This window comes from Hibiscus syriacus, unplaced genomic scaffold (genome assembly GCF_006381635.1).
Source record: "Hibiscus syriacus cultivar Baekdansim isolate YM2019G1 unplaced genomic scaffold, ASM638163v2 tig00000935_pilon, whole genome shotgun sequence".
Lineage (NCBI taxonomy): Eukaryota > Viridiplantae > Streptophyta > Magnoliopsida > Malvales > Malvaceae > Hibiscus > Hibiscus syriacus.
Window position 1 is genome coordinate 1 of NW_024061835.1, and position 24,627 is coordinate 24,627.

A 24,627-nucleotide genomic window follows, 5' to 3' on the forward strand; every position below is an offset into this window, starting at 1 on the left:
AATTAAGAGGGCAAAAAAAAATTAACTATTACGAATGAAAAGCACTTTTAAGGGTAAACAATATTGGTGACCTTTATGATTCTGATCTATTTGATTTTAGTCCAATTTTGAAAAAAAAGTTTAGTTTTAGTTACTTTTAATTTATGTCTTATTTAAATATTTTTTAAAATAATTTGAGTAGTTACAAGACAATATATGTTTGTAATTTTTTTAACCACTAACAATATTGTAAATATAACTTTACGAACTCAATATCTTAAAAAAAAGATTCCTTTTAACTGTTGATATTACTTGATGATTATGTAAGATTATAATCGATAAATATAAAATTGTTTCGTTACTTTATTTTTCATGCATAGAAAAAGGAGTTTTAAAAAGTTGGGAGTATAATTTTACTTTAATTTCCATAAATAATAACAAACAATGTTTAGTATGAATGGTTAAATTATCTCTTCATGATATTGGAGTAATTTGGTTCGACAAATCCATCAATTTGAAGTGATAACATAATGTTAGTCGGTGTCTACAAATTTTCAACTTTTTTCCATTAATTTCTTGTAAATTTCTTGTAAAGCAACAAATATTTCACAAATGTACTTGAAATATAGCGATCTTGAGAGTGACATCCACTAAAAAAGAAGGCAAATAAAATTAGAAAAAGGAGGCTATAAATAATTAGCACTGAGCAGTTGGAGCTTCCTTTAAGTTTTTTTGCCGACACTAAGACTAATTTAAGACGGTAAAAGCAAGCTTATTACAGGGGAAAAACATGTTTGCAGGAGACCAGAATGGTTTACAAGATGACCCAAGGCTGAAGGCCATTTCTGAAGCCATTAGAGTTGTGCCTCACTTCCCAAAGCCAGGTTCTTCTTCTTCTTCTTCTTCTTCTTCGCACTCGGCTCTTTTTCTTTGCTCGTGTTCTGGAAGTAATAAGATAAACTAAAAGGCGTGAAGCATGCATTGTTGTTTGGTAGTAAAATGTTGAGTTTTTTTGTTGGTTTGATGTTTTATGCCCAGGAATTATGTTCCACGACATAACCACACTGCTACTTGATCACGTAGCCTTCAAAGATGCCGTCGACATCTTTGTTGATCGTTATAGAGATATGGGTATTTCTGTTGTCGCAGGTTTCCTCTCACTCTTTTCTTTTTTCTTTTCCCTTCTCATTAGATCTGACCATTCATGGTTAACGTGAAATTACTCATTTTCCAGCCATTAATAGCTGTTCGTGCTTACATGGTAAATTGGGATTGTAGGAGTTGAAGCTAGAGGATTTATGTTCGGTCCATCGATTGCATTGGCTATTGGTGCCAAGTTTGTTCCCTTACGTAAACCCAGGAAGTTGCCAGGAGAGGTGATCTCCGAAGCATACGTACTGGAATACGGCAAAGATTGTTTAGAGATGCATGTGGGAGCTGTTCATCCTGGGGAACGCGTCCTAGTTATTGACGATTTGGTGGCTACAGGTGGAACTCTTTCTGCTGCAATACGTCTATTAGGTAATCATTATCTGCACTTCATCCATCAATGTACACTTCCTTTTCCTAGTTTCTGATACTTCCATGGCTGAATTTACTAGAAAGAGTTGGGGCACAAGTGGTTGAATGCGCATGTGTTGTTGGACTACGTGAGGTAAAAGAGAATAGAATAAAATCCAGCATATCAGTATTCAACACAAGTTTTTCCCTTAAATTTAGTATCTTTATGTTTTACAGGGACAACATGGACTAAATGAAAAGCCATTGTATATTCTTGTGGAGCCACGGCAGCAGATTAATTGCTCTGCGCATTCTGGTATCAGTTGAATGTTACCATGCAATAAGTTCCTTTTACTTTGCTAGTTTGCTTAATTACTTTGTTTGTTTTCTTTTACAGGTAGTGGCGTTGGCGTTGAAACATGCAGACAAGACGATCTGGTTGTCGGAGGAAACTTTGGTTCCCCAGTGAATACCACTTCAAAAACCGATTAGTGTTTTCCTTTCAAACCTTTGGTTGCCCTGCGTAATCCTTTTTACCGTGAAACCAGTTCATCTGTGAGGCTGTTTTAGTTTTACTTTTTCATGCAAGTTAAATTTTAATAAATTCTTATTGCATTTCAGTACCTGTTTGTCGTTTGTTCAATTTTGTCGTATACATTTTCCACTCATGCTTTTTCATGTCCCTTATCCTCTCTCTTTTTCAATTATATAAATACAAAATAATTCAGATTAAGTAATTTTAAGCATTTTATTTATAATATATTAAGAAATTTAACTGAATTTAATGGAGAGTAATTAAAATAGAAAAAATATTTAATGTTAGACATCAACTTTTAAAAAAATAATTAAATAATCAAAACATAAACAAAATAATATGTGAGTTGCTAAATAAGTAATTTAGCTTTGTTGATATTAGTTTTCACTTTATTCTTATTATTACGTCTTATTATACTTTTTAGTGCTTGAACTAAATCTTAAAATACGATATGATGTAAAAATTTATCTTTTTGTTAACTATAGATGTCTAAATATTATCGTTATATTTTTAGGTGTATAACATATATTTTTTATTTTTTAATAATAATAATTGTTTTTTAAAAGAAAAAATTAAAAATCAAACTCTCACATTGTCCCTCTCCCTTCCATCCCCATCGTGACTTTTTTCACGACGATCGACGTAGTTCACAATAAATGAGGGATTGAATTTTGATTGTAGTGGTGAGATGATTCTGATAGCGTCAATGGAGATAGTCACAGATCGACGATGGGCGATCATGTTGAAAGATGTAAAATTTGAAGTTTTTTTAAGTTATAATATTAATTTTTAAAATAAAATAATTTTTAAATTTTTTTATGAGTGACACGTGTCAGATAACGGTTAAATTTAATAATCGCTACAGTTCAGACACCTAAAAATGTAACGTTGAAAACGTTCAAGTATCTATTGTAAGTAAAAAATTCTTTAAATATCAAATCTTAATTTGAGATATAGTTTATAGACTAAAAATTGTATTAAACCTCTTATTAATATAATCCAAAATTTGACCTACACAATGTAAAATAACAAACAACATAATGACCGCTTTATTCTCCACCGCCATTATATAAGAAGAAAAATAAGACAAAATACCCACAAATTAGAAAACCCTACGCCCAAAGGCAAAACCTTTCGGAAAGATTCCACCAATTTCTCATTTGTCAGACAGAAATGTCACTTGTGAACCCTATTTTTCTTTCTTTTCCTCTAAATTAGAGAGAAAGTGAATTAGATTGATACAGATAGAAAGAGAGATTTTATTTGGTTTACGGGAAGGATGTCTGCGGCAGTGTGCGGAAGCAAGAGATCGTTCTTCAAGGATGCCCGTCACCGCAGTCGGCTTCTCTGTTGAAGAACAAGAAGCTCCGGCGCTTTTCGCCTCAATCTCCTTCGTCTGTTCACTTCTCTCCGCCTCTGTCTACCCTCGAACAAGTCCAAGCCCTCTTCCCTCTCATCGACCCTCAGGTATTGCCAGTTGCCACCCTTTTTAATTTAATATATATAGGCGTTAATTAGATGCATAAATGTAAGGTTTATTTGGTTATTGTAGTATCATCAAATTAGATTTCAAAAGGCTTGTGATTAAAAGAAAACAGAATCTTACTACTGGTTATTTTTTAATGTTGGGTGGAGTTCTTTGTTGCTTCATTATTGTAAAATTCATTTAAAAGAAAAGAAAGAAATTTCAATAGATTTTTTGGTAAAATTCTATTAAGTGCAATGGTGTGGATTGAAACCAATAAAGCAATCAATAATTGGAAAACCTTTGAGATTGAGATTGTTTTCAAGTCCTTTCCGTTTGAAAGCACCCGATTAAGCTGGAGTATATAGTTATTTACTTCTATGATCATCTTTATTCAATTCTTGGTGGAGTTGATGGTTCTTCCTTGATGATTTCATTTCCCTTAACTGAGGAAATTATCCTTTTTTTTTAAATGAAAAACACCGAATAAGTTGCGTGAGGGTACAAAATTAGCTTCTCGTATTCTTTTATCTTGCTTAGATTTTGAAAGTGTTCGCTTTTACTTATCCATCGGTCCATTGAGAGATTAAGGTTCGGTGTCAAATTACTGATATCTGTCTCTTTTGTCAATGTCTAACGACCATTCCTTGCAGCTTTTGGAGAGGGTATTATTAGAATGTAGCAATGATATAGATACCACTATCAAGAGGTTACACGAGCTTTGCATAGGCCTTGAAGAAGCTGCAGGGGTGGAGTCCGGCCCTGTTGAGGAACTGGGTACAACTGCAGAGCCGGGTATGCCGGTGTTTCTTGCAATTGTATTTCTTACACTTTATGATTGATCTGCATTATTTCCATCATGATTTTCATGCCCTTTAACAGCACTCAATTTCCAGCATTTGTTTGGTAGTCTATAGAATATTATGTATATCCAATGGTAAAATTTATATGCACATTGAGAATGGAATAATTTGTGTTGGCTATCTTTAGGTCTTTAAACAGTGAGATTACGCAAAATAGGTTAAAAGTATCCTTTAACAGCTTCTTTTCCGTTTCTTCTTTTCTTTTTAATTCTTATCTGGATCAATAAAATTAATTTTTGAATAACATAGATAATATGGAATCTTGCTTTTAATTTTGATTCTCTCTGTTTGATGCTGCTTGGCTTTATGCTTCAATAATATGCTGTGGTTACAATCATCAATTTCAGTAGGCTATGTTCTGCATTAAGCTAGGATGTCTTCGCATCTTAAATAAGTGGATCTGACATCTGCTTCTGAACTTTCAGGTATATTGACCAATGGTAGAGAAGCTGCTGCTGTGGGTGTTCAGAATCCACCAGCCACTGAAAATCTACCTGTTGATGGTGCAGAATGGGTGGATTTGTTTGTGAGGGAGATGGTGAGCGCTACAAATGTGAATGATGCCAAAGTCCGTGCATCTAAATTGCTGGAGGTCCTGGAGAAGGCCATAAATAATCATGAAGCTGAAGAGGCATCAAAAACTTTTCTCAAGGTATTTTTTAATAGATTGCTGCATCTGTTGAATTAGCCAAAGGTTCAGCTGAACCTATGAAGCGCCTTATTTAGGTTTCTACTTGAACTTGATTGAATTTAACCGAGTCAACATTATACATCTTGAAAGGTGTTTATTCTATTCTTGAAGTTTGAGTCACCCTGCCTTTATACCAATACATGAATGGTAGAAATTTCTTGTGATAAGGGTCCCATGCCAGTACTATTATCCTTGCTTTGTTGAATGTTCTAAGTTTTAAGTGCAGCTGAAATTCAGTTATGCATTTGGAGCTGAAAAGAAATACATTTAAGTGTTTATGGTTTTGTTGATTCTTGAGAAATTACGTTGATCCTGACATTTTGCTTTTCAAATCGAAGTTTTGCCACTTCTTGTGCGGAGCAACCCACTTAAAATAAGAAATGACTGAATATGAAGGGCAATCTATTTTTTTTCTTGAACTTTGTTTGGTGCAGAAAAACCAGTGGATTTCAGTGTACTTTCTCAGCAGTGTTTATTTTTCTTAGGAGGGAAAAATGGGCTGGAAGGTTTAGGGTCAGAAGTTGCAATTTAGTAGTTATTGCTAAAAAAATGAGTATAGTTTGACATATCCATGAAAATCAAACATGGGTTTCATGTTGGATAAAAGATGCTTCTGTTACTTGCGTTGCATTGAAACTGTTAATAATCACCTTACTCGCTGGAATGTATTTCAAGTTCAGGAAAATGTTATGTTAAAGGAGCAGGTTGAAATTTTGACTCAAGAAAATAGAGTCCTCAAACGATCCGTAGCTATCCAGCATGAACGTCAAAAGGAATATCAAGATAAAAACTATGAGTTGCAACAGTTGAGGCAGTTGGTGTCTCAGTATCAGGAGCAGTTGCAAACTCTACAGGTTTGAATCAAGATGTTCCTCAACTCTATTATTGTCCATAACATTTCATGAGATCAATCATTTAAGTAATAAGATTTATAAGAAAAATAATACTTTACCGTTTGCTTGTATTGCAGATGAATAATTTCACCTTGACGATGCATTTCAGACAGACACAATAAGGCAGCTTCATGGGTTCTAAAGATTAAGACGGGGCATAGGGATGAAGTGTGTTTAGCCTGTAAATTATGACCATACAATTAGCTCAATCTGTTTGATTGGATTGATGTCTCATGCTGCTTATTATGTCTGATTCAAGTGACCATAGGTTTATCATTGTCTTCAATTGATTCGTGTATTACTGCCTTTTTCTTTAGAATTGTCTTTCAAATATCATGGATCCATATAAGTTTTGATATGTTACTAATTCATGTTGGAAAATTTGACACATTTGTGTCTTAGTATTATTTTTTTCGTATTGTTTCATGTTTTTAATGTTTTTCCGTACTGTGTTTAGGTTTCTTGTTTTGTTTTCCACGTAACTGTATCGAGTGGTAAAAAATTCTTTGTTTTTTCTAGTAAAAAGTTGTATTTAGGCTTCAGATTATCGAGGAAATATCAAAATTTATGTATTGGCAGATTATTATATGGTTGTTAAAATTCATGTATAAACGAATTGGGTATGATATTTTTATATTGTTTATTTCTTATATTTTTTTTTATTAATATTTATATAATTTAAAATAAAATTATATTTATGAATAAATAATATTTTAAGTTCAATTGAGTGAACCAAGATTAAAAAAAAAACTGTGTAGGCTTAAACCATTGTGAAGTCGAATCATTAAGCCGATCAAAGTAAGAAGACTTTTGAACATGTTTTTAGTGAAGTAGAAATGACTAATGAGAGAGTTTTCCGAGAGTTTATTAAAATAACAAAAATAAAGGGTAAAGTATATAAATAGTCCTCGAACTTTTAGGAGACTTGCATTTTGGTCCCCCAACTTTTGAAATTTACAATACAGTTATTGAATTTTAGTTCGTTTCATTTCTGTCTTTGCCGTTACCTTCCGTTAGTTAGGAATGACGTGACCTCCGTTAACCTCCTTCTAACAAAAACATAACATTCAGTAAAGGTGTAACACTCACCTTAATTCATGCCAAAACATATTAATTTGGTCGTGCAAGAAAAGTTTCAAAGAATCCAGGAAGTTATTGTCAAAACCAACCTGTCTTGAAGAGGTGGAAGAAGAGCCATTGAACTTCTTTCATGTCTAAGAAAAAGAAGTGAGGACACAACAAGAAGAATGATTGATGGATTTGGATCCCCATGGATAGCCTGAAGCTCCCTTCGAATCCATGGTTCTATTCTTTGCACAATTTTCTCTTTATCAAAAGCATTTCTGGGTACATTCTGAAAGCAATGAGAGAACACATCAAGATCATATATTGAACTAGTCTGCTGCTTCATATCTTGGTTCTTTGTTCTTCTTCTAAAGTTCATTTGCCCCATAAAAACAAATTTAATAAATGATAATTTTCCAAATATTGCCAACCTTAAACCATGTAAACATACCTACTGAGAACTAATCCAATGAGATATAGGAACAACTTGCACTCTTCGATTTTACACACTGCAAAAAGAAACCCAAAATTTTCCCATCAACCATTTTCTTTCTTTTTTCCTTTTTCTATCCCCAAGAACAAAAGAATAATCATATAGCTAGGCTGGTCGGCATAAAGTACCTGTCACACCATTGAAGTTTCCTTTCATCGATAACATGAAGCGGAACATGTTAGAACTAAATTATAATAAATATTAAATTAACCAGGATCAAATCATTTAAAATTATCAAGAATAAAAATATTAGATGTGGAAACGTACTTAAATTAATTAATGGGTTGAAATTTTTGAGTCTTTTTTTGGTTGTGATCTTCTAAGAATATATGTTTGCTCAAAACTCTCTGACGAAGATAAGAGTAATACTAATTAAGTTATTTCTTGGGGACCATTTCCTATGTATAGAGATTGAATATTAGGTCAAACTTTTAAGTATTTATAATTTTGCACTTATCAAATTATAAATACAACTTATGGTATCTACACTTTGATTGCATGACACTTTAATACATATAATACGTGTAACATAATTGATCACTTAATTTTGTGTCATACTTTATGATAACATTGTACATTATACATATGTGCCCACAAATATGAATTTTAATCAAACAATCTCCCACTAGGGCAACATATGCTTCCTGACAAATGTACAACCTTAAGAGCACAAAATTTGCTATCATATAATAAGTATTCTATAATAATCTCGCCTATCAACTATATCCATATAGGATCAAAGCGACCTTTGTCATATCAATCATGACTAGACCAATCAATGGTCACGTATACAAACACAATCAAACGACATCGATTAATCATGGATCGTAGCATGAAAATTACATGCAATGTGAACCTCACATGTCTATTTCCAACTGGTCCTATTTAAACATTAGTAAGATCAAAATTTACCAAAACCATAGTGTGGATAAACCAAAACAGACTTCATTTTTGCGAAAAATAACTTTAACATAAATATCCTTAAATTGAAGTAACTGAAATTGTGTCTATAACAAACGAGCATTAAAATTACAAACTCCCACTAAAATCGAATACCCTTAAATGATATTACACCCACATGAGTAGTGTGCTCATGAAAGACCTTGGGTGACGGTTCATTAGTAAGTGCGCAATTATGAGTTTATACCAATATACTCTATAAACACATAATCACTCTGAATTCCTTTAACAGACAAAAACATAATGTATATGTGCTTAGACTTACAGTGTTTCTATTATATATGGAATAAAGGACTACAACTTAGTTGTCACAAATAACTCAAGTGATCTTTCTTATTAATCCATAATTAGTAGTTCATGTGACAAAATTTTGCATACATATTCCAATAAGTTGGAGTCCATAAACTTAATAATCTATTGCTTACTAGACCTCAGACACGTGAGCATTTAACATTTTTATTCTTAAATGTATTGTATGAATTGATTTGGATGCTATCCCACGATCCATACCCAAATTGCTTAAATATTTGCTAAATATCATAAAATCATAGGTTATGTCTGAATGCGTATAAGCTTGAGTATACATTAAATTCTTTATTTATTTTGAAGCATAAGGAACCTTTTACATTTCCTTAGTTTCATAATCATCCTTAGGACGTTGATCAAGACTAAACTTGATTCCTTAAGCAATAAGGGGTATTATTTGGTTTACTCCCACTGAACTTATAATATATACATTTATAAACCAAAATCATCCCAAAACCAAACGAGATAACCACTTGGTGAAGTTTGTTATACAATTAATGGGAGTAATACTTGAACTTATAAATGGAATTCCTTGATTTGCATATTATTAATTTTGTATCATTAGCTACAATTTTCTGATTGCACGGTATAAAATATTTCATCAATGTTACTATTACGAAACACAATTTTGAAATCCAACTTATGTAACTCAAAACCAAATATGAGCAACAAGTATCATAATTATCCTGAAAGTGTTTTTTAATGAAACCAAAGAGAAAGTCTCTACAAAATTAATGCATTATTTCTGAGTATATCCTTTAAATACAAGACATGTCTTATACTTATCAACATTACCATTTGCATCAATCTTGATTATAAATACTCATTTGTAACCAATTAACCTTGCAACTTTAGGTAATTGGATAAGTCTTCAAACTTTATTATCTTGTATAAACTTATACTTTTCTTACTTGTCATTAACCCACTTTTGAGAGTCATAACTTTTTTAGCGCCGTTAAGTGATATTGTCAGATGACTGTATTGCAAGTTTCGAAAGTTAGGTGACTAAAATGCAAACATCCTAAAAGTTCAGGGAGTATTTATACACTTTACCCAAAAAATAAAACATTGTCTTTTCTCCCTTAGTTCTTTTTTAGTTCCGTTGAGTGATATTGTCGTATGATGTTGGGCTTCTAAGCTGATCACTTAATGACGCAATTTATTTTAGGGTAAATTACGTATTAGCAATTATACTATTAGTTTTAGTCTATTTTAATACTTAAATTTTTAAATTTTTTAAATTCATACATAAAGTTTAATTTTTATTTTATTTTAATATTTCAATCCAAAATTTAACGTTAAGTTTTAAAAATAAAATCTAAACGTTGTCTTCTCTTGTCTTCTCTTTTCCAAGAAAAGAAAGAGCCTCTTTATGGCATGCTCCATTCATGCGTAAGCCACTGTCATTTTCCTTATGGGAGGAGAACTGCTTCTTTGACTCGTAACTTTTTCTTTTTCGCACGGAGTTCATCGATATCTTGAAACCAACATACTAACTAGTGACAGTGTTTGATTTCTTGCATGCTCTTGTGAAGCTGTGTGGGTTTGGCGTGCAGGCCTTCTAGTATTTAGCCCATTGGTTAATATACAACTGGAAACCTGAATCCGCCATATTCAAAACGTAACCATTTTTGTTGAAATTAGCGGCACCCTTCTTTCACAATAGCTCCATTTGCTCAAAAGCTCCCTCATAGGCTTCTCGAAGAGAAGTTTATTTCTCTCTTACAATCATGTAAGACCTTAAGACATCTCTTCCAAATCCAAACCCAAATATTCATTCATGGCTTTGACCTGAACCAATACTTAACTCCAAGATTTACGACTGCATGTATACAGCTGAAGCAATTTGGTATTGCACAGAAATTGTTTGATAGAAATCCTGAACCAAACACATCTCTATGGAATTCAGTGATTAAGGGCTATGCACAAAACGGGCTTCATGAGAAAGTTATATCCTCGTTTAGTCAAATGAAAAGCATGGATTTTTCAGCGCCCAATTGTTATACTTTCCCTGTTGTCCTTAAATCTTGTTTGAAGTGTAATGCTTTCAGAGAAGGCGAGGAGGTGCATTGTGTCGTGATAAAGAGTGGTTTTAAAGGAAACCCTTTTGTGGGAACTACGTTAATCGAGATGTATTCTGGTTGGAGACTGATAGGAGCAGCTTATAGAGTGTTTAATGAAATGGTTGACAGGAATATTGTTGCTTGGACTGCAATGATTAATGGGTTTATCCTTTTTCACGATTTAGTTAAGGCAAGACGTCTTTTCGATTTGGCACCGGAGCGCGATATCGTGTTGTGGAATACTATTGTTTCAGGTTATATCGAGGTGGGGGATATGGTGGAAGCAAGGAAGCTTTTTGACCAGATGCCAAAAAAGGATGTTATGTCATGGAATACAATGTTGCAGGGCTACGCAATTAATGGTGATGTTGAGGCTTGTGAGGGGTTGTTTGAAGAGATTCCTGAGAGGAATGTGTTCTCGTGGAATGGTTTGATCGGAGGGTATGCAAGGAATGGATTTTTCTTGGAGGTTTTAGATGCTTTCAAGAGGATGTTAATTGAAGATGATGTTCTTCCTAATGATGCCACACTTGTAACAGTGTTGTCTTCATGTGCCAGGTTAGGAGCTTTGGATATGGGGAAATGGGTTCATATATACGCAGAAAATAATGGATATAAAGGAAATGTTTATGTTGGGAATGCGTTAATTGATTTGTATGCAAAATGTGGGATGATAAAGAATGCAGTTGATGTGTTCAAGAGCATGAGTAAGACGGATTTGATCAGTTGGAACACAATAATTGGGGGATTAGCAATGCATGGCCGTGGAGCTGATGCTTTAGATCTCTTTTCTCAAATGAAGAATGGAGTCATTCCAGATGGAATTACCTTCATAGGTGTTTTGTGTGCCTGTACACATATGGGTTTACTCGAAGATGGTTTTGCACATTTCCAATCAATGGTTGATGATTACTCAATTGAGCCTCAGATTGAGCATTATGGATGTATGGTTGACCTTCTAGCCCGAGCTGGTCTTTTACCACAGGCTCTGGATTTTGTGAGGAAGATGCCTATGGAAGCAGATGCGGTTATTTGGGCAGCCTTACTTGGAGCATGCCGGGTTTACAAAAACGTCCAAGTTGCCGAGTTAGCTCTTGAACAGCTCAGTAAACTTGAGCCAAAGAATCCTGCAAACTTTGTGATGCTGGCAAACATATATGGAGATCTTGGTAGGTGGAAAGATGTAGCAAGATTAAAAGTTGCGATGCGAGATACTGGTTATAAGAAAGTGCCTGGTTGTAGCTCGATCGAGATTAATGACAGTGTAGTTGAGTTTTACTCCCTAGATGAGAGGCGCCTCGAAACAAAGGAAATATATGGAGCCTTGAGGGGATTGAATAGACTGTGTAGATCATGTGGATATGTATCTGATCTTCAAGAGCTAGGGCATGTTTCAAGTGGCTGAGTTTTACTCACAGCCCCTTCAACCGGTGTCATGTCTTGACTGGTCTTCTCCAAGATGTGATTGTTTAAAGATTCATGAGCCTATTCTGTGACTCTTTTGATGTTTAAACTTGAAACAAAATTGAAATCGCAAAGCAGTTCAAATCCTCAGCCAAAATTTAAGAACTCGATTGTTAAAAGGACACTCAAATAAGCTCTCCGGTCTCCATTATGGCTTCTGAGTGCAAGGCCTTATTCTTTTTTAAGGTAAACTATATGATTAGTGCCTAAACTATTATTTTTGTTTTATTTTGGTGCTTAAATTTTATTTTGTTTCAAAATCATACCTAACATTTAGTTTAGGTTTCATTTTAGTACCATACCGTTAAAACTTAACGGAATTGTGTGATATTTTTATGGGTAAATTACATCATTCATCACTCAATTATCTTTTCACTTCTATTTTAGTTACTAAAATTTAAAAACAAATTCATTTTACTATTCAACTTTCAAATTGCTCCTATTTTAATCACTCTAATTTAATTTATTAATATTTTTTGTGACATGACATTTTTTATTTTATTAATATACAATTAAAAGATGTCACGTCATATAAAATATTAATAAAATAAGTTAGAGAGATGAAAATAGGAGTAATATGAAAGTTAAGTGATTAAATTAAAAAATTGAACTTCAATTACCAAAAGAGGAGTGAGAAGATGGTTAAGTGATAAATGATGTAATTTACTCATAAAAAATATCACATGCAACAGTTCCATTAAGTTTTTGACGAGGCAACAAAAAATAATTTAGGTACTAAACATGTAAATTACCCTTTTTAAGCACCAACCGTTAAACCCCTAACGCCAGCTAACATTTTAGACCTTTTTAGTCACCCAAATGATCATTTTTTATATTTGTTGTTATCTTAAAAGTTGGGTGAGCATTTAGGTAGTTTATCCTAAAGATAAATGAAAAAAAAAGTTGGCAATGAAAGCATTCTAGCAAACAACTTCAAAGCTCTAGGATCGAAAATAATATTTATAAACGACCCTCTACAAGATCAAGCTTGCTCAATATCCGGTCTAATGCTTGAACCGTTTCTTTGCGTCGACCTTCTGATTTTCGGCCTTCTTCAACAACCTGCATAATGCATTTGTAAAGATGATCATACCTATGAACTGGGTTATTAACATCAATACCACTGTGGTCATGATTCATAACATAACTCCTATTAATATCTTTTCTCCATCGTGATAGAATGTATTGAGGGGGGATCTCCTCGATGCCAGTTTGGTGAAGGACGCTCAGTGCATGCCGACAAAAATACCCTTTGAAGTTAAACAAACCGCAAACACAAAGCACCTCCATTTCGGTTGCATTGTACAAAACCTCGAAGTCCCTAGTCTCCCTTTTGTTTCCATCTACTGCAGTTTGTTCCCTGACCATGTATGTAATTACTTGTCCCTTGGCGTTTATTTGTCTCGTGCTAAAACATGAGTACATTCCCTCAACCTCTTGTTCAAACTTCCTTAAGATATTGTTCGTGTACAGTTTTCCAAGTGACAACTCGACATAACATCTGGATTTTAGCATAAAACCCGGATTTCTTGATTCCATATCAGCCAAAACTTCCAGCTGATAATTTGCCTGTAGGGCTTGATCATATTTGTCCAAAAATTCCTTCAAAGAAGTATGTCTATCAAGATAGCCACCGAAAAATGACTCCACAACCTCATTTGGCCGGGTTGGAAGCATTCCTGCAAGAAATGTCTCCTTCAAATAAACAGGAACCCATCGTCTGCGATATTCATATAACATTTGAAGCCAAATATGATCCCTGATTCCGTAATGGTGGATCATATCTTCCCATGTGGTTTCGAATTCCTCAGGCCTTAGAGAGTAATAAACTGCATTATGTAATGTCATTCTAATTGATTCATATTCATACAATCCACCCAGTTTATCCGGAACCTTTTGCATTATCCTTGGCAAACAAAGACAATGAGAAGCCCTCGGAAAAACATCAGCAATAGCAGTTTGCAGGGTTCTACACTGATTGGTGATGATGACCTGTGGAGGACGTCCTAACATGCATGAAAGCCATGCCCTAAACAACCAGGTATATGATTCGATAGTATCACCTGCAAGCAAACCACAACCCAAAAGCACAGACTGCCCATGATGATTCACTCCAACAAACGAAACCAGTGGGACTTCGTATTTGTCCGTTAAGCAGGAAGTGTCGATTGATTGCAACTACATCACCGAAGTAACCGTATGCAACTCTAGACCTTGCACTGGTCCAGAATAAATTCCTCAAACATCCTTTCTCGTTGAGATCCAACACATAAAAGAAGTTTGGATCAATCAGTTGCAAGTGGCTAAAATAATTATGAATAGCTTGTGCATCTCCATTTTTAAGCCTTAATTGATTGGTTTGGTTATGAGCAGTCTGGAGTTCTCCATCACTGACTTCTGCACTTCCATTCCCTTCAACATCAACAATCACTGTTCGAAAAACCCTAAGCTTTTGGACTTCTTCAGCACTGTCTATCTGCAGTGCTCTTTTGGTTCCAAGACCTAATTGCTTATGGGACTTGTAGAATTTTCCACTCACAGGGCTGATCAAATGGTTATGGTAAAGCTCAACTTATATGATTCTCCACCTTTTGTTATCCATCACCCTGAATTTTATCATCGCAGGGCATCCAGTCCTTGTTTCAGGTCTTGGCCGGTTTGTTTCACTCTTCTTCTTGAATCCTGCAATACTGCAGCCCAATTTGCCTCTGTATCTTTCTTTGCTCTTCCGATACCATGTGTTGCTTACTCTAACACCGAATCCCTGTTCCTTGGCATAACAATTGTAAAAGTAATATACATCCTCGTATGAATCAAATTCCATTCCGACGACAGGAGGCAGAGGATTCTCTCCTTGAATAACACCACTTTGCCTAACACATTCTGCCATTTCACAATCACCTTCAATCTCGAATTCATCGGCATCATCATCAACAACTGGATCAGTATTAAGAGAAACTTCCTCCATCTGTGACAAAAGTATATCAAATATCCACAAATCAAAAAGAAAGGCAAACAAATGATAAGTAACATAAAGAAAACTAGATTCCAAATACACTTTCCAGATAAACAGAATCATGGATACCAACTAACAAGACGATATCTTCCAGAGATCGACTAGAAGGCAATGTATGAGTGTCGACAACGTGAGGGTGTTCACTACATCAATTACATGAACCATGTATTGCACCGTGCAGTTTTACATATAACAAAACGAAAATTTCCATCATCAAAGCACCAAGAAGCGGCCTCAATTCTATTGAATGAGCAAGGCTTCATATATATATATGTAACTCAACGAGAATATATATGTATACACACACCTAGGCATAAAAACAGCATAATGGGGTTAAACACAGTAGCAATTTTTCTTCCTTTTCCTTTCAAATAATTGGCCATCAATGCATGCTGACGATTAATTTATGCTTATCAACTCCTCCATTAACAATAGAACTCAGAGATTCGATGTACAGAGCAAGAACTATTAGAAACAGGTTCAATTAACTTAAACTCAGTGTGGTGTGGGTGCCCTTTGCAAAGAATAACTCATAATTGATAAGAAAAATGGGTAAAATGTAACCTTAGATTCATAATTAAGATCAAAAGCAGATGACCCAAACAGCAAAAGAAAATGAATGAGTTGACCTCATTCAAAGCATAGATGACAGTATAATTCAGCTCAAAAATCTTGAAAGCTTAGAAAATATCCGCCTGGGGGGGGAGTTAGAGGATTTACCAAAAGAATTGATTCAAGAACTGATCTTTCAAAGTGTTGAGAACAGAGTAAAGAAAAATTAGTTCAATCCTTGTTCCAAACGAGATGGATGAAGCACAATATGACATCACTAGGGGATAATTTCTTTTTCAAGGACCCTTATACTTTATTAATCATAAATGGCCCCGTTTTATTCTTCTTCTTTACGATAGGTCCTTCAAATCTTTAGAAAATGATGAAAAAGGTTGGTAATTGATTAAAGTAGACAATTAGGTTGGGGAGCAGCTTATTAAAATCTTTATTTGATTTCGCCAACTTCTTTAACAAGCCAATAATCAATCATCCTCCAATTACTTAATCAAATCTCATAGTGATTCTAGCGGCAGGAATTATGGTGATGTCGATGGTGCTAATGGTGGAAATAAACGAACTTAATGGGCTAATTGTAACAGTCCACCAAAAATACCGTCATGACCATACCTCGCCATTACTAGCCTATGCGCATATGGGTATTTCTTCTTCTTTTTATTCCATTTCTCAATCTTTTCTCTTTTTTTCTTTTTTTTTGAATGAGAAAGGGCCGAACGGCCAAGTACAGAAGACTAAAGTCTTAGGTAAGCTGGACCATGAAGGTTTCTATGCATGCAGTCGAGCACACGAGGAGGAGCAGCTGGGATGTAGTCGGTGAGTCCATCGAGTTCGGGGTCATCACCTAAGAAGAAACTAGACCACCCAAGCTTTGGAGGTCATCACACCACGGAAAGTGAACTTGAGTGGGCATCGTTGGAAGATGTGAGCTTGTGGGCTTCAGCACAGTCGGTTTGGTATTGAAGACGTTCGAACCCAGGGTTCCAAGCAATGTGGAGTCCGACGAGAATACCCCAAAGTTCTACAGGGAGAGGTTGAGATATACCAAGGAATTTGCGGAAACCAGCGAGCCAATCACCATCAGAATTGCGGAGGAGGCCACCAGCGACGCCATGGCGCGTATTGGGGTTGAATGCACCATCAGTATTTAACGTTATCCAATCAGCGGGGGTCGGTTGCCATTGGATTTCCTTCGGCTGCTTAAGCACCTGGTGAGCCGAAGAGAAGGGATGGGAGGAGCAGTAGTTTGAAGCCTAAAGCGTGTTGTGGTGGAGGAGAGCGTTATTGGGGTGAACATCGGCCGAAAAAATCGCCGAGTATCGCCGCTTCCAAACCTGCCAAATAAGAGAAGAAAACATAATATTCCAGTTAATGTTAGTACTAGAGAAGAGATTAGTGGGGCGAAGATTTTGGAGGAGCCAGTCTTGGAGCGGGTGCTAAAAAAATCGGGAATCTGATGAGTTTCAGGGATGAAAAGCCAGAGATTTTTGGTTATTTCACAATCGCAAAGAATATGCAGGGTTGTTTCATCTTGAGAGCAACAGATATGGCAAGTGGGGTCATCAGTAAGATGGCGATGGTAGCGGCTGAGGTTGGTGAGGAGCTTGTCCCTTAGGGAGAGCCAGAGGAAGAATCTGATGTGTTCAGGGATCGAGGTATGCTAGATGAGATCCCATTTGTTATCTTGGTCGTCCCAATCACTAGCAGCCAGGAGGCGATAGGTAAAGTTGATTGAGAAGTGACCATTTGACCTGGTTCCCAGTAACAACGGTCATGGCCAATGGAAGGGTCCGGGTGGTGGATATTCAGAATGTGATCAACGGCTTCAGCGACAAGGAGATGGGAAAAAAGGTTCCAGTTCCAGGAGCCATTTGGAAGGGTGGCATCACAAACAAGGAGATCCTCATTGATAATGGCATTGGGTTTTCGCTAGTGAAAGAGGGGACCAAAATGAGGTATCCAAGAGTCCTGCCAGAATCGAGTGAGGCGACAATCACCGACTGACCAGGAAATAAATTCACGGAGTGAAGGCCAGATGTTGGAAAGGGCTCGCCAAAGGTGGGAGCAGTTAGGCTTAGTGATGGAAAAGGGACAACGATCAAAAACCTTGTATTTTTATCGGAGAAGGGAATTCCAGTAGTTACCAAGACTATCCATAAGAGCATAGCAGATCTTCATGAGGAAAACGGTATTTTGAGTTTGGGGTTTACGAATTCTGAGGTTGCCATGGTACCGAGGTTGGGTGAGGAGGTACCAACGGACAAGGGGGATGCCATGGTTGTGATCTTTGAAGCTCCAAACAAAATTACGGATGAGTTTCTCAATGTCATAAAAAACATGAGCGGGGAAATAACACGACTGCATAAAGTAGGTCGGGATGGCGGACATGACGGAGTTGGCAAGGGTAACACGGTCAGTAAGGGAGAGGGTGCTAGCTGACAAGCCTTCAAGCTTCTTGCGGATTTTGTCCAGGATGAAGTTATAGAACTCACAAGTGGCAAGCTTAAGCATGACAGGAATGCCAAGGTAAGTGCCAAGGTCGGAGACTTGTCTTATCCCAAGACAAGAGCTGATGGCATCAGCATGATTGGGGGTCGTATTCTTGGAAAAATAGATCTAAGATTTGAATTTGTTCACCTTGTGGCCAGAGTAGATGTCAAACTCATCAAGAATCTGATTGATAACTTGAGCTTGGTCGGTGGAAGCTTTGGCGAAAAGGATGAGGTCATCGGCAAAGAAGAGGTGGGAGATCGAGAGGCCACCTCTAACCAAATTGAAAGGGGTCCAGGAACCCTCAGTGACAACTTTATTAATGTTGTGGCCAAACCTCTCCATCGTCAAAACAAAAAGGTAGGGAGAAAAGGGGTCTCCCTGACGAATTCCACGATTAGGAGCAAAGGAGTTTAGGAGCATGGTGGAAGTGGAAATGCAATGCAAAATCAGGTGACGGAGGGAAGGGGAAGCCCATCGTCAAAAAGGGTGTCCGAAATAAAGTCCTAGCGGTGGCGATCAAAGGCTTTCTCAAGGTCAATTTTGATTGCCATCCAGCCAATGTTCCCTTTATTCGAGTTCATGGCGTGCATGACTTCTTGATTAATAATCACATTTTCCATGATATTCCTACCAGAAATGAAGTTGGTTTGATTAGGGGCTATAAGGTGGGGGATGATAGGCTTAAGACGGTGAACGAGGATCTTAGTGATGAGCGTGTAAAGAACCATGTAAAGGCTGATAAGCAGAAAATCTTTAAAAGTCGAAGGACTAACGGTTTGGGAATGAGAGCAAGGATGGTTTTGTTGAAAGACGGGTCAATGCTATTACCAGAGAAAATGTCTTGAATTGTTCTGTAAATGGAGAGTCCCACAATCTCCCAGTGATTTTGGAAAAAGTCGGCGTGGAGACCATCCGCACCAGGGGATTTAAGGGGAGACATAGCAAACAAAGCATCTTTGATTTTAGAGGGTTCAGGAATGAGATCGAGAGGGTGCATCTCATCAGGAGGGAGGGGGAAGCAGCCACGATGGGGAAATTTAAAAGGAGCTTAGCAATTTCTCGATAACTCGTCTGTCTCCCACTCTTTCTCTAAACTCCAACAGCAGAAATCAAATATTTGGTATGCAAAACTTTAAAGGAGTTTGTTCAACTCCGCTTGCAGTGCCCCCAGCGGAAAAGGAGCAAAAATTCCTTTGAAAATGGTATAAATGTCATTGGGCCTATCTTTCTCAGGTAAGCAACAATCATTTCAGCTACCTCCATTTTCACTAGTTCCATTGCAAAAACCAGTTTCTCAGGTAAGCAACCTTTATGTTTTGCCTTTCAGGATTGCTCCATTTTATGCTCGATTATTTCGTGGAAAGTGTTATTTTGGTCCTTTCACATTTGATAGCTTCCGATGTGCTTGAAACCCGGAGTTTCGATTCTCTAAAGCTTCTTCGAGAAGTTCGATCTCAGATGGAATTAGGTTCAGAATTGAAGAATTTTAAGGCAGCAAGCGGTAGAAGTGAACATGCAAGAACAAGCAATCAGTCAAGCGTAAAGATTGATGTCTCGGTAGAATCTATCTTGAAACAAGAACACTTGTTCTCTGGAAGCGCCTATTCAAGTCCAAAACAGGCACTGAATCAATCTGGGTCGATAATAAGTCATCCAAGAAAAAGGGTTAGCAGCAAATATTGTTAGGGTAAGCTGGTTTTGCAGGCTCCTGAAGCTGAAGACCTAAATGCAAGATTGAGGAAACTTGAAGAAGGTGAACTTATGAAGCAAGTATTCTTGGAGACGGTGGTGGAAAAGAAAAAAACTAATTAATGAAATGTGTTTGAGACACTGCACTGCACTGCACCATCCTCGATAAGGATAAAGAAGATGGACAATTAATCATCATACCTTCTAGGGTATTCCAGTTTGAGCCCTAGGTTTAAATCTTGCTTCTGCTAATCCTTATGTATTTGGAGACGAAATATTGTTTCGAGTAAGATTTCATAGCATTGAACCCTAGACATATCCTAGCTGGTCCAAGTAACCATCATCATCAAGTCACGCCATACTATAATCCAAGATTTAAATTTATTCCGAGGCTAAGGCCTTGGGTCCTCTGTATAAAGAAAATAATGTTATTTTCGCAATGGATAAATCCAGATTAACCATGGCATTGCAGTATCCCTTACTGTTTTTGTACTGGCCGAGTACCACATAAACCCTACCAGGAAACCATCTCAGTGATGGTGATGAAGGTGGGGTTAAACAGGTACAAGGCCAGGAACATCCAAGACAAGTTGTATCGGAAAATCCAGGTTTTTGATATCTTAAAGACCAATGCATTAGCAACTTTCGATCAGAGATGCACATTAATTAGACATAGATTTAGGGCTTAGCAAAACAAAAACGTAAAGGCAAACCTTAAAAAGAACAAAACAAACTGCAGCGGAGTTTCCCAAAAGAAACATGATACGTGATTCTATTTTCCCTCATTATTGAGCTTTGAATTAGTTCATGTCAAAGAAACAAAACTTGCATTAAGGCACAACACCCCAAGATGAAAAGGGGCCCGTCCCCAGATTCTATATTTGATACAATCCAAAACAAATTCAGAATACATATAAGCATAACTCAAATTTCTCCTCTGTATCCACCAGAACCAAAATAATCTCTTCTGGAATTTGCAATAGCCATGCTTTTCTGATGCTCTAACTTGGGGCAATCCCGGATACGATGCCCCAATCCACCACAATAAGCACAACCCTTTACGCCACTTGCATTGGTGATTGCATCAACATCTTCCATCGGATCACTGAGCTCGGCTAAGACAGGTGGAATCCTCTGTTTGGCTTCTTGCAGTAGGTGTTTCAAATCAAGCAGGGTTGTCTCACTTTGATTCTTGTTTATAAATGTGGTTGCAATTCCTGTTTTACCACATCTTCCTGTTCGTCCTATTCTGTGGACATAGTTTTCAATTTCCGCAGGCATATCATAATTGATCACATGTTGAATATCCGGAAAATCCAAACCTTTTGATGCAACATCGGTTGCAACTAAGACATCCTTCTTGCCAGCTTTAAAGGATGAAATGGCATACTCTCTCTCTTCTTGGTCCTTGCCTCCATGAACCGCCACAGCTTCAACTCCTTTCAGGAGGAGATATTCATGAATGTCATCCACATCAGCCTTATTCTCACAAAATATTAGAACAGGTGGAGGGGTCTTCTGTAGGCATTCAAGGAGGTAGACAATCTTGGCCTCTTGCTTCACATACTCGACCTCCTGAATCACATCAAGATTTGCAGCTCCTGCTCTGCCAACATTAACAGTAACTGGCTTGACTAAAGCACTTCTGGCAAAGTTCTGAATTTTGGTAGGCATGGTGGCGGAAAACAAAAGGGTTTGCCTTTGAGCCTTAAAATGGTCAAACACTTCCCTGATGTCATCTTCAAATCCTAAATCCACTAATCTATCTGCTTCATCCAATGTCAAATACCTACAGCAGAGACACAAATGCTTGAGTATCATTACCTATCCAGAACAAAAAAGTTAAATCCAAAACTGCATACATGAAATTATTTTGATAAGAAAGCTTACTGTAACAGATTCAACACATTTGCTATCTTTGAAATCAAGTACAAGTATAGCTAACAAATCCACATGCATCTAAAATTGCCAAATAACCGAAGTACATAGAGATATCTAACAAAATGAATAATAACAAAGAAAACCAAAAGGCAGAACAGTCGTTTCCCAATAAATGCAACTTGAAGAAAATAACAGATCTGGTAATAGAATTGGTACCATCCAACATCTTTGAAAATAAATGCAAGAAAATTTGGATAAGAAACCAGTGTAAGAAACACCACATATTTTCATCAGAAACAAACACAAGTGAGAACAAATTAACAGGCAAAAAAAAGTAGATTGGCCCCCACCAAGCCTCTATAACATTTTAGCATCCGACTCCTGATATAGAATCAGCTTAAGCTACCATAACCAACTAAATTCAAACACATACTATAATGAAGATGATAAGAATAAATGTAGCACGTTAGCTAATTGAAAATGGTGTTACTAAAAGCACTGAATTAGGAAACATACCTGCAATTGTCTAAAGTCATCTTCTTCTTGGCGAGCATATCCTTCAACCTCCCAGGTGTAGCAACAACAATATGAACCCCTTTCTTCACAACATCCAACTGAGACCTCATATCTACACCACCAATACAAAGCAATGGCCTGAGTTCCGGATACCCATTTTCCCTCATAGGTACCAAAAATTGCTCCACCACTTCATACGTCTGCCTAGCAAGCTCCCGGGAAGGACAGACAATCAACCCAAAAGGACCTTCTCCTGGAAGAATTGGCATCATCAACTCCTCCTGTAATGCAATCATAATCAACGGAAGCACAAAAACAAGCGTTTTCCCTGACCCTGTAAAGGCAATCCCAATCATATCTCTTCCAGATAAAATAACAGGCAGACCTTGGACTTGAATTGGAGTCGGCTGCACAATTCCCTTTTCCTTTAACTTCTTTAATACTGGATCTGGAAACTTCATATCCTTAAAATTCTTTATAGGGGGAGGAATCTCCTCCCCATCAACAATAATATGCCATTGCTTTCGAATAAAATCCCTATCTTTTTGAGGCATCCTTCGAATATGCAAAGGCGGTTTCCACCCTGTCATCAAGGGTTCCGTATAAGTAATCCCTTTAGCCAACTCCCGAACTGACATAAGCGTTTTCTTATCTGATAAATGCTCAATCATGTCTTTCTCTTGTTGTACAATTTGTTCCATTTGACTGACCTCAGGTTGGTCCTTTTTAAGCTGAGTTGCTTTTATAAGCAAACTAGGTTTCACTTCAGCAACATTGGATTTTTCAGCTTCATCCTCAAGTGCGGAAGCCTTGCCCTTTCGTTGTAGAATTTTTTGAGCTTCCATAGCTCGGCGTTTCGCAACCGGAATATACTCAACGTAATCATCGTCTTCCCCCATGTTATTAATTTTCTGTATTATAAAAACCCTAAATTAAGATTTAACAACAATAATTTCAGGGAAAAAACAATTCCCGAACTAATACAGAATAAACCCTAAATGAGCTAAGGAAGGCACGAATAAAGTTAATAGAAAGCAATGGAGTTGTGATAATCACCTTACTTGGTATGGCAAGTAAGCGGAACGGTGCAGTGGCGGACGGCGGGCGGGTGTCGCTGAATCGCGGTGTTGTTTTGGGAGAGACCGAGAGAGAGATGAGGGTGGGGAAAGTTCAAAGAATAATTCGGTAATCTGATGGGCTGGCTGGGCTGGGTTTGAGCTTTGAACTAACTTTCTCATTTATCAAAGCCCCGTCTATTTTAGAGAATTCGGAATTCATATATCATTTCAGATATATACAAAATTAAAAACTTTTAGGTTAAATTATAACAATGACCACTTAATTATTTTGTTTTCATTCTGATCAATAATATTTTAATTTTATCAACCAAATCATCTAATTGTTTAAATGATGTCAATCAAATCACCTACCATTAATATTTAATGGATTTAACGGAAGTGCTAACATGACCATTAACAAATTGATATAATTATACAATTGAATTATAATACTTATAAAATATATCAAAATGATTCTAATTTTAATTTAATTCGATAAATTTAATTATTTATTCAGATGATGACATGTGTCACCATTAAATTAAAGATTTTTTATTAGGGGTGTTCAAACAGTTAAATTGGTTAACCGACCGAATTGAATTGCCCAAATTTGATTAATCGATTTTTCCATTTAACCGTTAACTAAACCAGATTTTTTTTCAAAAATATTTAACCGAACCGAACTAAGTTTGGTCAATTGATCAGTTAACTGAATTAATCAAAATTTATAAATAATATATATTATATATTAAATATTTTTTATTAATTTGGTTAATTCGGTCAGTTAATTCAGTTAAAATCGAAGTTTAAACACCATAAAGCTAAATAATATATATAATATATTAAATATTTAATAATTTTTGTTAATTTAGTTAATTAACCGATTTCAAACCGAATTAATCAAAATTGAAATTTAAAAAATCATTAACTGTTAACCGACCGATTAATAGATCAAAATTCCAATCTGGTCGATTAATTCGGTTTTAACCGAATTATGAACACTCCTATTTTTTATAATTTAAATTTATTTAATTTAATTATTTTTTCTTCTAATTAAATGATTACACATGTATATATATTATAATATATTTAATGCTAGAAGAAAAGGAAATAAGCAAAGTGAAATTCAA

At 36.2% G+C, this 24,627-nt stretch overlaps 7 protein-coding genes across 9 annotated transcripts; 4 read left to right on the forward strand and 3 right to left on the reverse strand.

The window, feature by feature from the left end:
• The first annotated feature begins 724 nt into the window (after positions 1-724).
• LOC120118288 (adenine phosphoribosyltransferase 5-like) lies at positions 725-2,069 on the forward strand. The gene is made up of 6 exons (XM_039138370.1): positions 725-863; positions 1,018-1,128; positions 1,258-1,500; positions 1,581-1,633; positions 1,717-1,795; positions 1,877-2,069. Exons 1-6 carry the CDS (start codon positions 770-772, stop codon positions 1,969-1,971), a joined length of 675 nt encoding a protein of 224 aa, XP_038994301.1. The 5' UTR covers positions 725-769; the 3' UTR covers positions 1,972-2,069.
• Positions 2,070-2,720: 651 nt separating this feature from the next.
• LOC120118278 lies at positions 2,721-6,256 on the forward strand. The gene is made up of 6 exons (XM_039138364.1): positions 2,721-2,765; positions 3,263-3,481; positions 4,133-4,274; positions 4,768-4,994; positions 5,714-5,887; positions 6,004-6,256. The coding sequence occupies exons 1-6, from the start codon at positions 2,721-2,723 to the stop codon at positions 6,046-6,048; spliced, it is 852 nt and encodes a 283-aa protein (XP_038994295.1). The 3' UTR covers positions 6,049-6,256.
• A 3,466-nt stretch (positions 6,257-9,722) lies between these two features.
• On the forward strand, positions 9,723-12,250 carry LOC120118305 (pentatricopeptide repeat-containing protein At1g08070, chloroplastic-like). Its single transcript, XM_039138380.1, has 2 exons — positions 9,723-9,746; positions 10,395-12,250. Exons 1-2 carry the CDS (start codon positions 9,723-9,725, stop codon positions 12,216-12,218), a joined length of 1,848 nt encoding a protein of 615 aa, XP_038994311.1. The 3' UTR covers positions 12,219-12,250.
• A 903-nt stretch (positions 12,251-13,153) lies between these two features.
• LOC120118360 (protein FAR1-RELATED SEQUENCE 6-like) lies at positions 13,154-16,117 on the reverse strand. The gene is made up of 2 exons (XM_039138409.1): positions 16,014-16,117; positions 13,154-15,245 (listed from the first exon to the last, which is right to left on the reverse strand). The coding sequence occupies exon 2, from the start codon at positions 14,288-14,290 to the stop codon at positions 13,238-13,240; it is 1,053 nt and encodes a 350-aa protein (XP_038994340.1). The 5' UTR covers positions 14,291-15,245; positions 16,014-16,117; the 3' UTR covers positions 13,154-13,237.
• On the reverse strand, positions 14,337-16,480 carry LOC120118316 (protein FAR1-RELATED SEQUENCE 6-like). The gene is made up of 4 exons (XM_039138385.1): positions 16,473-16,480; positions 15,334-15,436; positions 14,866-15,245; positions 14,337-14,820 (listed from the first exon to the last, which is right to left on the reverse strand). Exons 1-4 carry the CDS (start codon positions 16,478-16,480, stop codon positions 14,337-14,339), a joined length of 975 nt encoding a protein of 324 aa, XP_038994316.1.
• A 3,042-nt stretch (positions 16,481-19,522) lies between these two features.
• LOC120118371 lies at positions 19,523-20,093 on the forward strand. The gene is made up of 2 exons (XM_039138414.1): positions 19,523-19,586; positions 19,681-20,093. Exons 1-2 carry the CDS (start codon positions 19,562-19,564, stop codon positions 20,037-20,039), a joined length of 384 nt encoding a protein of 127 aa, XP_038994345.1. The 5' UTR covers positions 19,523-19,561; the 3' UTR covers positions 20,040-20,093.
• An 809-nt stretch (positions 20,094-20,902) lies between these two features.
• On the reverse strand, positions 20,903-23,680 carry LOC120118382 (DEAD-box ATP-dependent RNA helicase 35). 3 transcript variants are annotated; one of them, XM_039138421.1, is made up of 3 exons: positions 23,496-23,680; positions 22,440-23,366; positions 20,903-21,831 (listed from the first exon to the last, which is right to left on the reverse strand). In XM_039138421.1, the coding sequence occupies exons 1-3, from the start codon at positions 23,675-23,677 to the stop codon at positions 20,967-20,969; spliced, it is 1,974 nt and encodes a 657-aa protein (XP_038994352.1). In that variant the 5' UTR covers positions 23,678-23,680; the 3' UTR covers positions 20,903-20,966. The 3 variants fall into 3 exon arrangements, with proteins under 3 accessions (XP_038994352.1, XP_038994357.1, XP_038994362.1); XM_039138426.1 differs by having other exon boundaries at positions 20,904-21,831; positions 22,440-23,350; positions 23,501-23,680; XM_039138431.1 differs by having other exon boundaries at positions 20,914-21,831; positions 22,440-23,350; positions 23,496-23,575.
• Positions 23,681-24,627: the final 947 nt, after the last annotated feature.

Excerpts from the sequence above, each read along its gene's own strand:
- LOC120118288 (XM_039138370.1), top strand. The coding sequence starts at position 770 with ATGTTTGCAGGAGACCAGAATGGTTTACAAGATGACCCAAGGCTGAAG. Across the intron at positions 1,634-1,716 it reads GTGTTGTTGGACTACGTGAG|GGACAACATGGACTAAATGA; the intron begins GTAAAAGAGAAT and ends TATGTTTTACAG. Across the intron at positions 1,796-1,876 it reads TAATTGCTCTGCGCATTCTG|GTAGTGGCGTTGGCGTTGAA; the intron begins GTATCAGTTGAA and ends TTTCTTTTACAG.
- LOC120118278 (XM_039138364.1), top strand. The coding sequence starts at position 2,721 with ATGGAGATAGTCACAGATCGACGATGGGCGATCATGTTGAAAGAT. Across the intron at positions 4,275-4,767 it reads GGGTACAACTGCAGAGCCGG|GTATATTGACCAATGGTAGA; the intron begins GTATGCCGGTGT and ends CTGAACTTTCAG. Across the intron at positions 5,888-6,003 it reads AGCAGTTGCAAACTCTACAG|ATGAATAATTTCACCTTGAC; the intron begins GTTTGAATCAAG and ends CTTGTATTGCAG.
- LOC120118305 (XM_039138380.1), top strand. The coding sequence starts at position 9,723 with ATGACTGTATTGCAAGTTTCGAAA. Across the intron at positions 9,747-10,394 it reads CTGTATTGCAAGTTTCGAAA|CGGCACCCTTCTTTCACAAT; the intron begins GTTAGGTGACTA and ends TGTTGAAATTAG.
- LOC120118360 (XM_039138409.1), bottom strand. The coding sequence starts at position 14,290 with ATGTTAGGACGTCCTCCACAGGTCATCATCACCAATCAGTGTAGAACC.
- LOC120118316 (XM_039138385.1), bottom strand. Across the intron at positions 15,246-15,333 it reads ATTCTGTTTATCTGGAAAGT|ATGGAGGAAGTTTCTCTTAA; the intron begins GTATTTGGAATC and ends CTTTTGTCACAG. Across the intron at positions 14,821-14,865 it reads AGGGTGATGGATAACAAAAG|CCCTGTGAGTGGAAAATTCT; the intron begins GTGGAGAATCAT and ends CCATTTGATCAG.
- LOC120118371 (XM_039138414.1), top strand. The coding sequence starts at position 19,562 with ATGTCATTGGGCCTATCTTTCTCAG. Across the intron at positions 19,587-19,680 it reads ATTGGGCCTATCTTTCTCAG|GATTGCTCCATTTTATGCTC; the intron begins GTAAGCAACAAT and ends TTTGCCTTTCAG.
- LOC120118382 (XM_039138421.1), bottom strand. The coding sequence starts at position 23,677 with ATGAGAAAGTTAGTTCAAAGCTCAAACCCAGCCCAGCCAGCCCATCAG. Across the intron at positions 23,367-23,495 it reads TACTTGCCATACCAAGTAAG|GGTTTTTATAATACAGAAAA; the intron begins GTGATTATCACA and ends ATCTTAATTTAG. Across the intron at positions 21,832-22,439 it reads ATGACTTTAGACAATTGCAG|GTATTTGACATTGGATGAAG; the intron begins GTATGTTTCCTA and ends TCTCTGCTGTAG.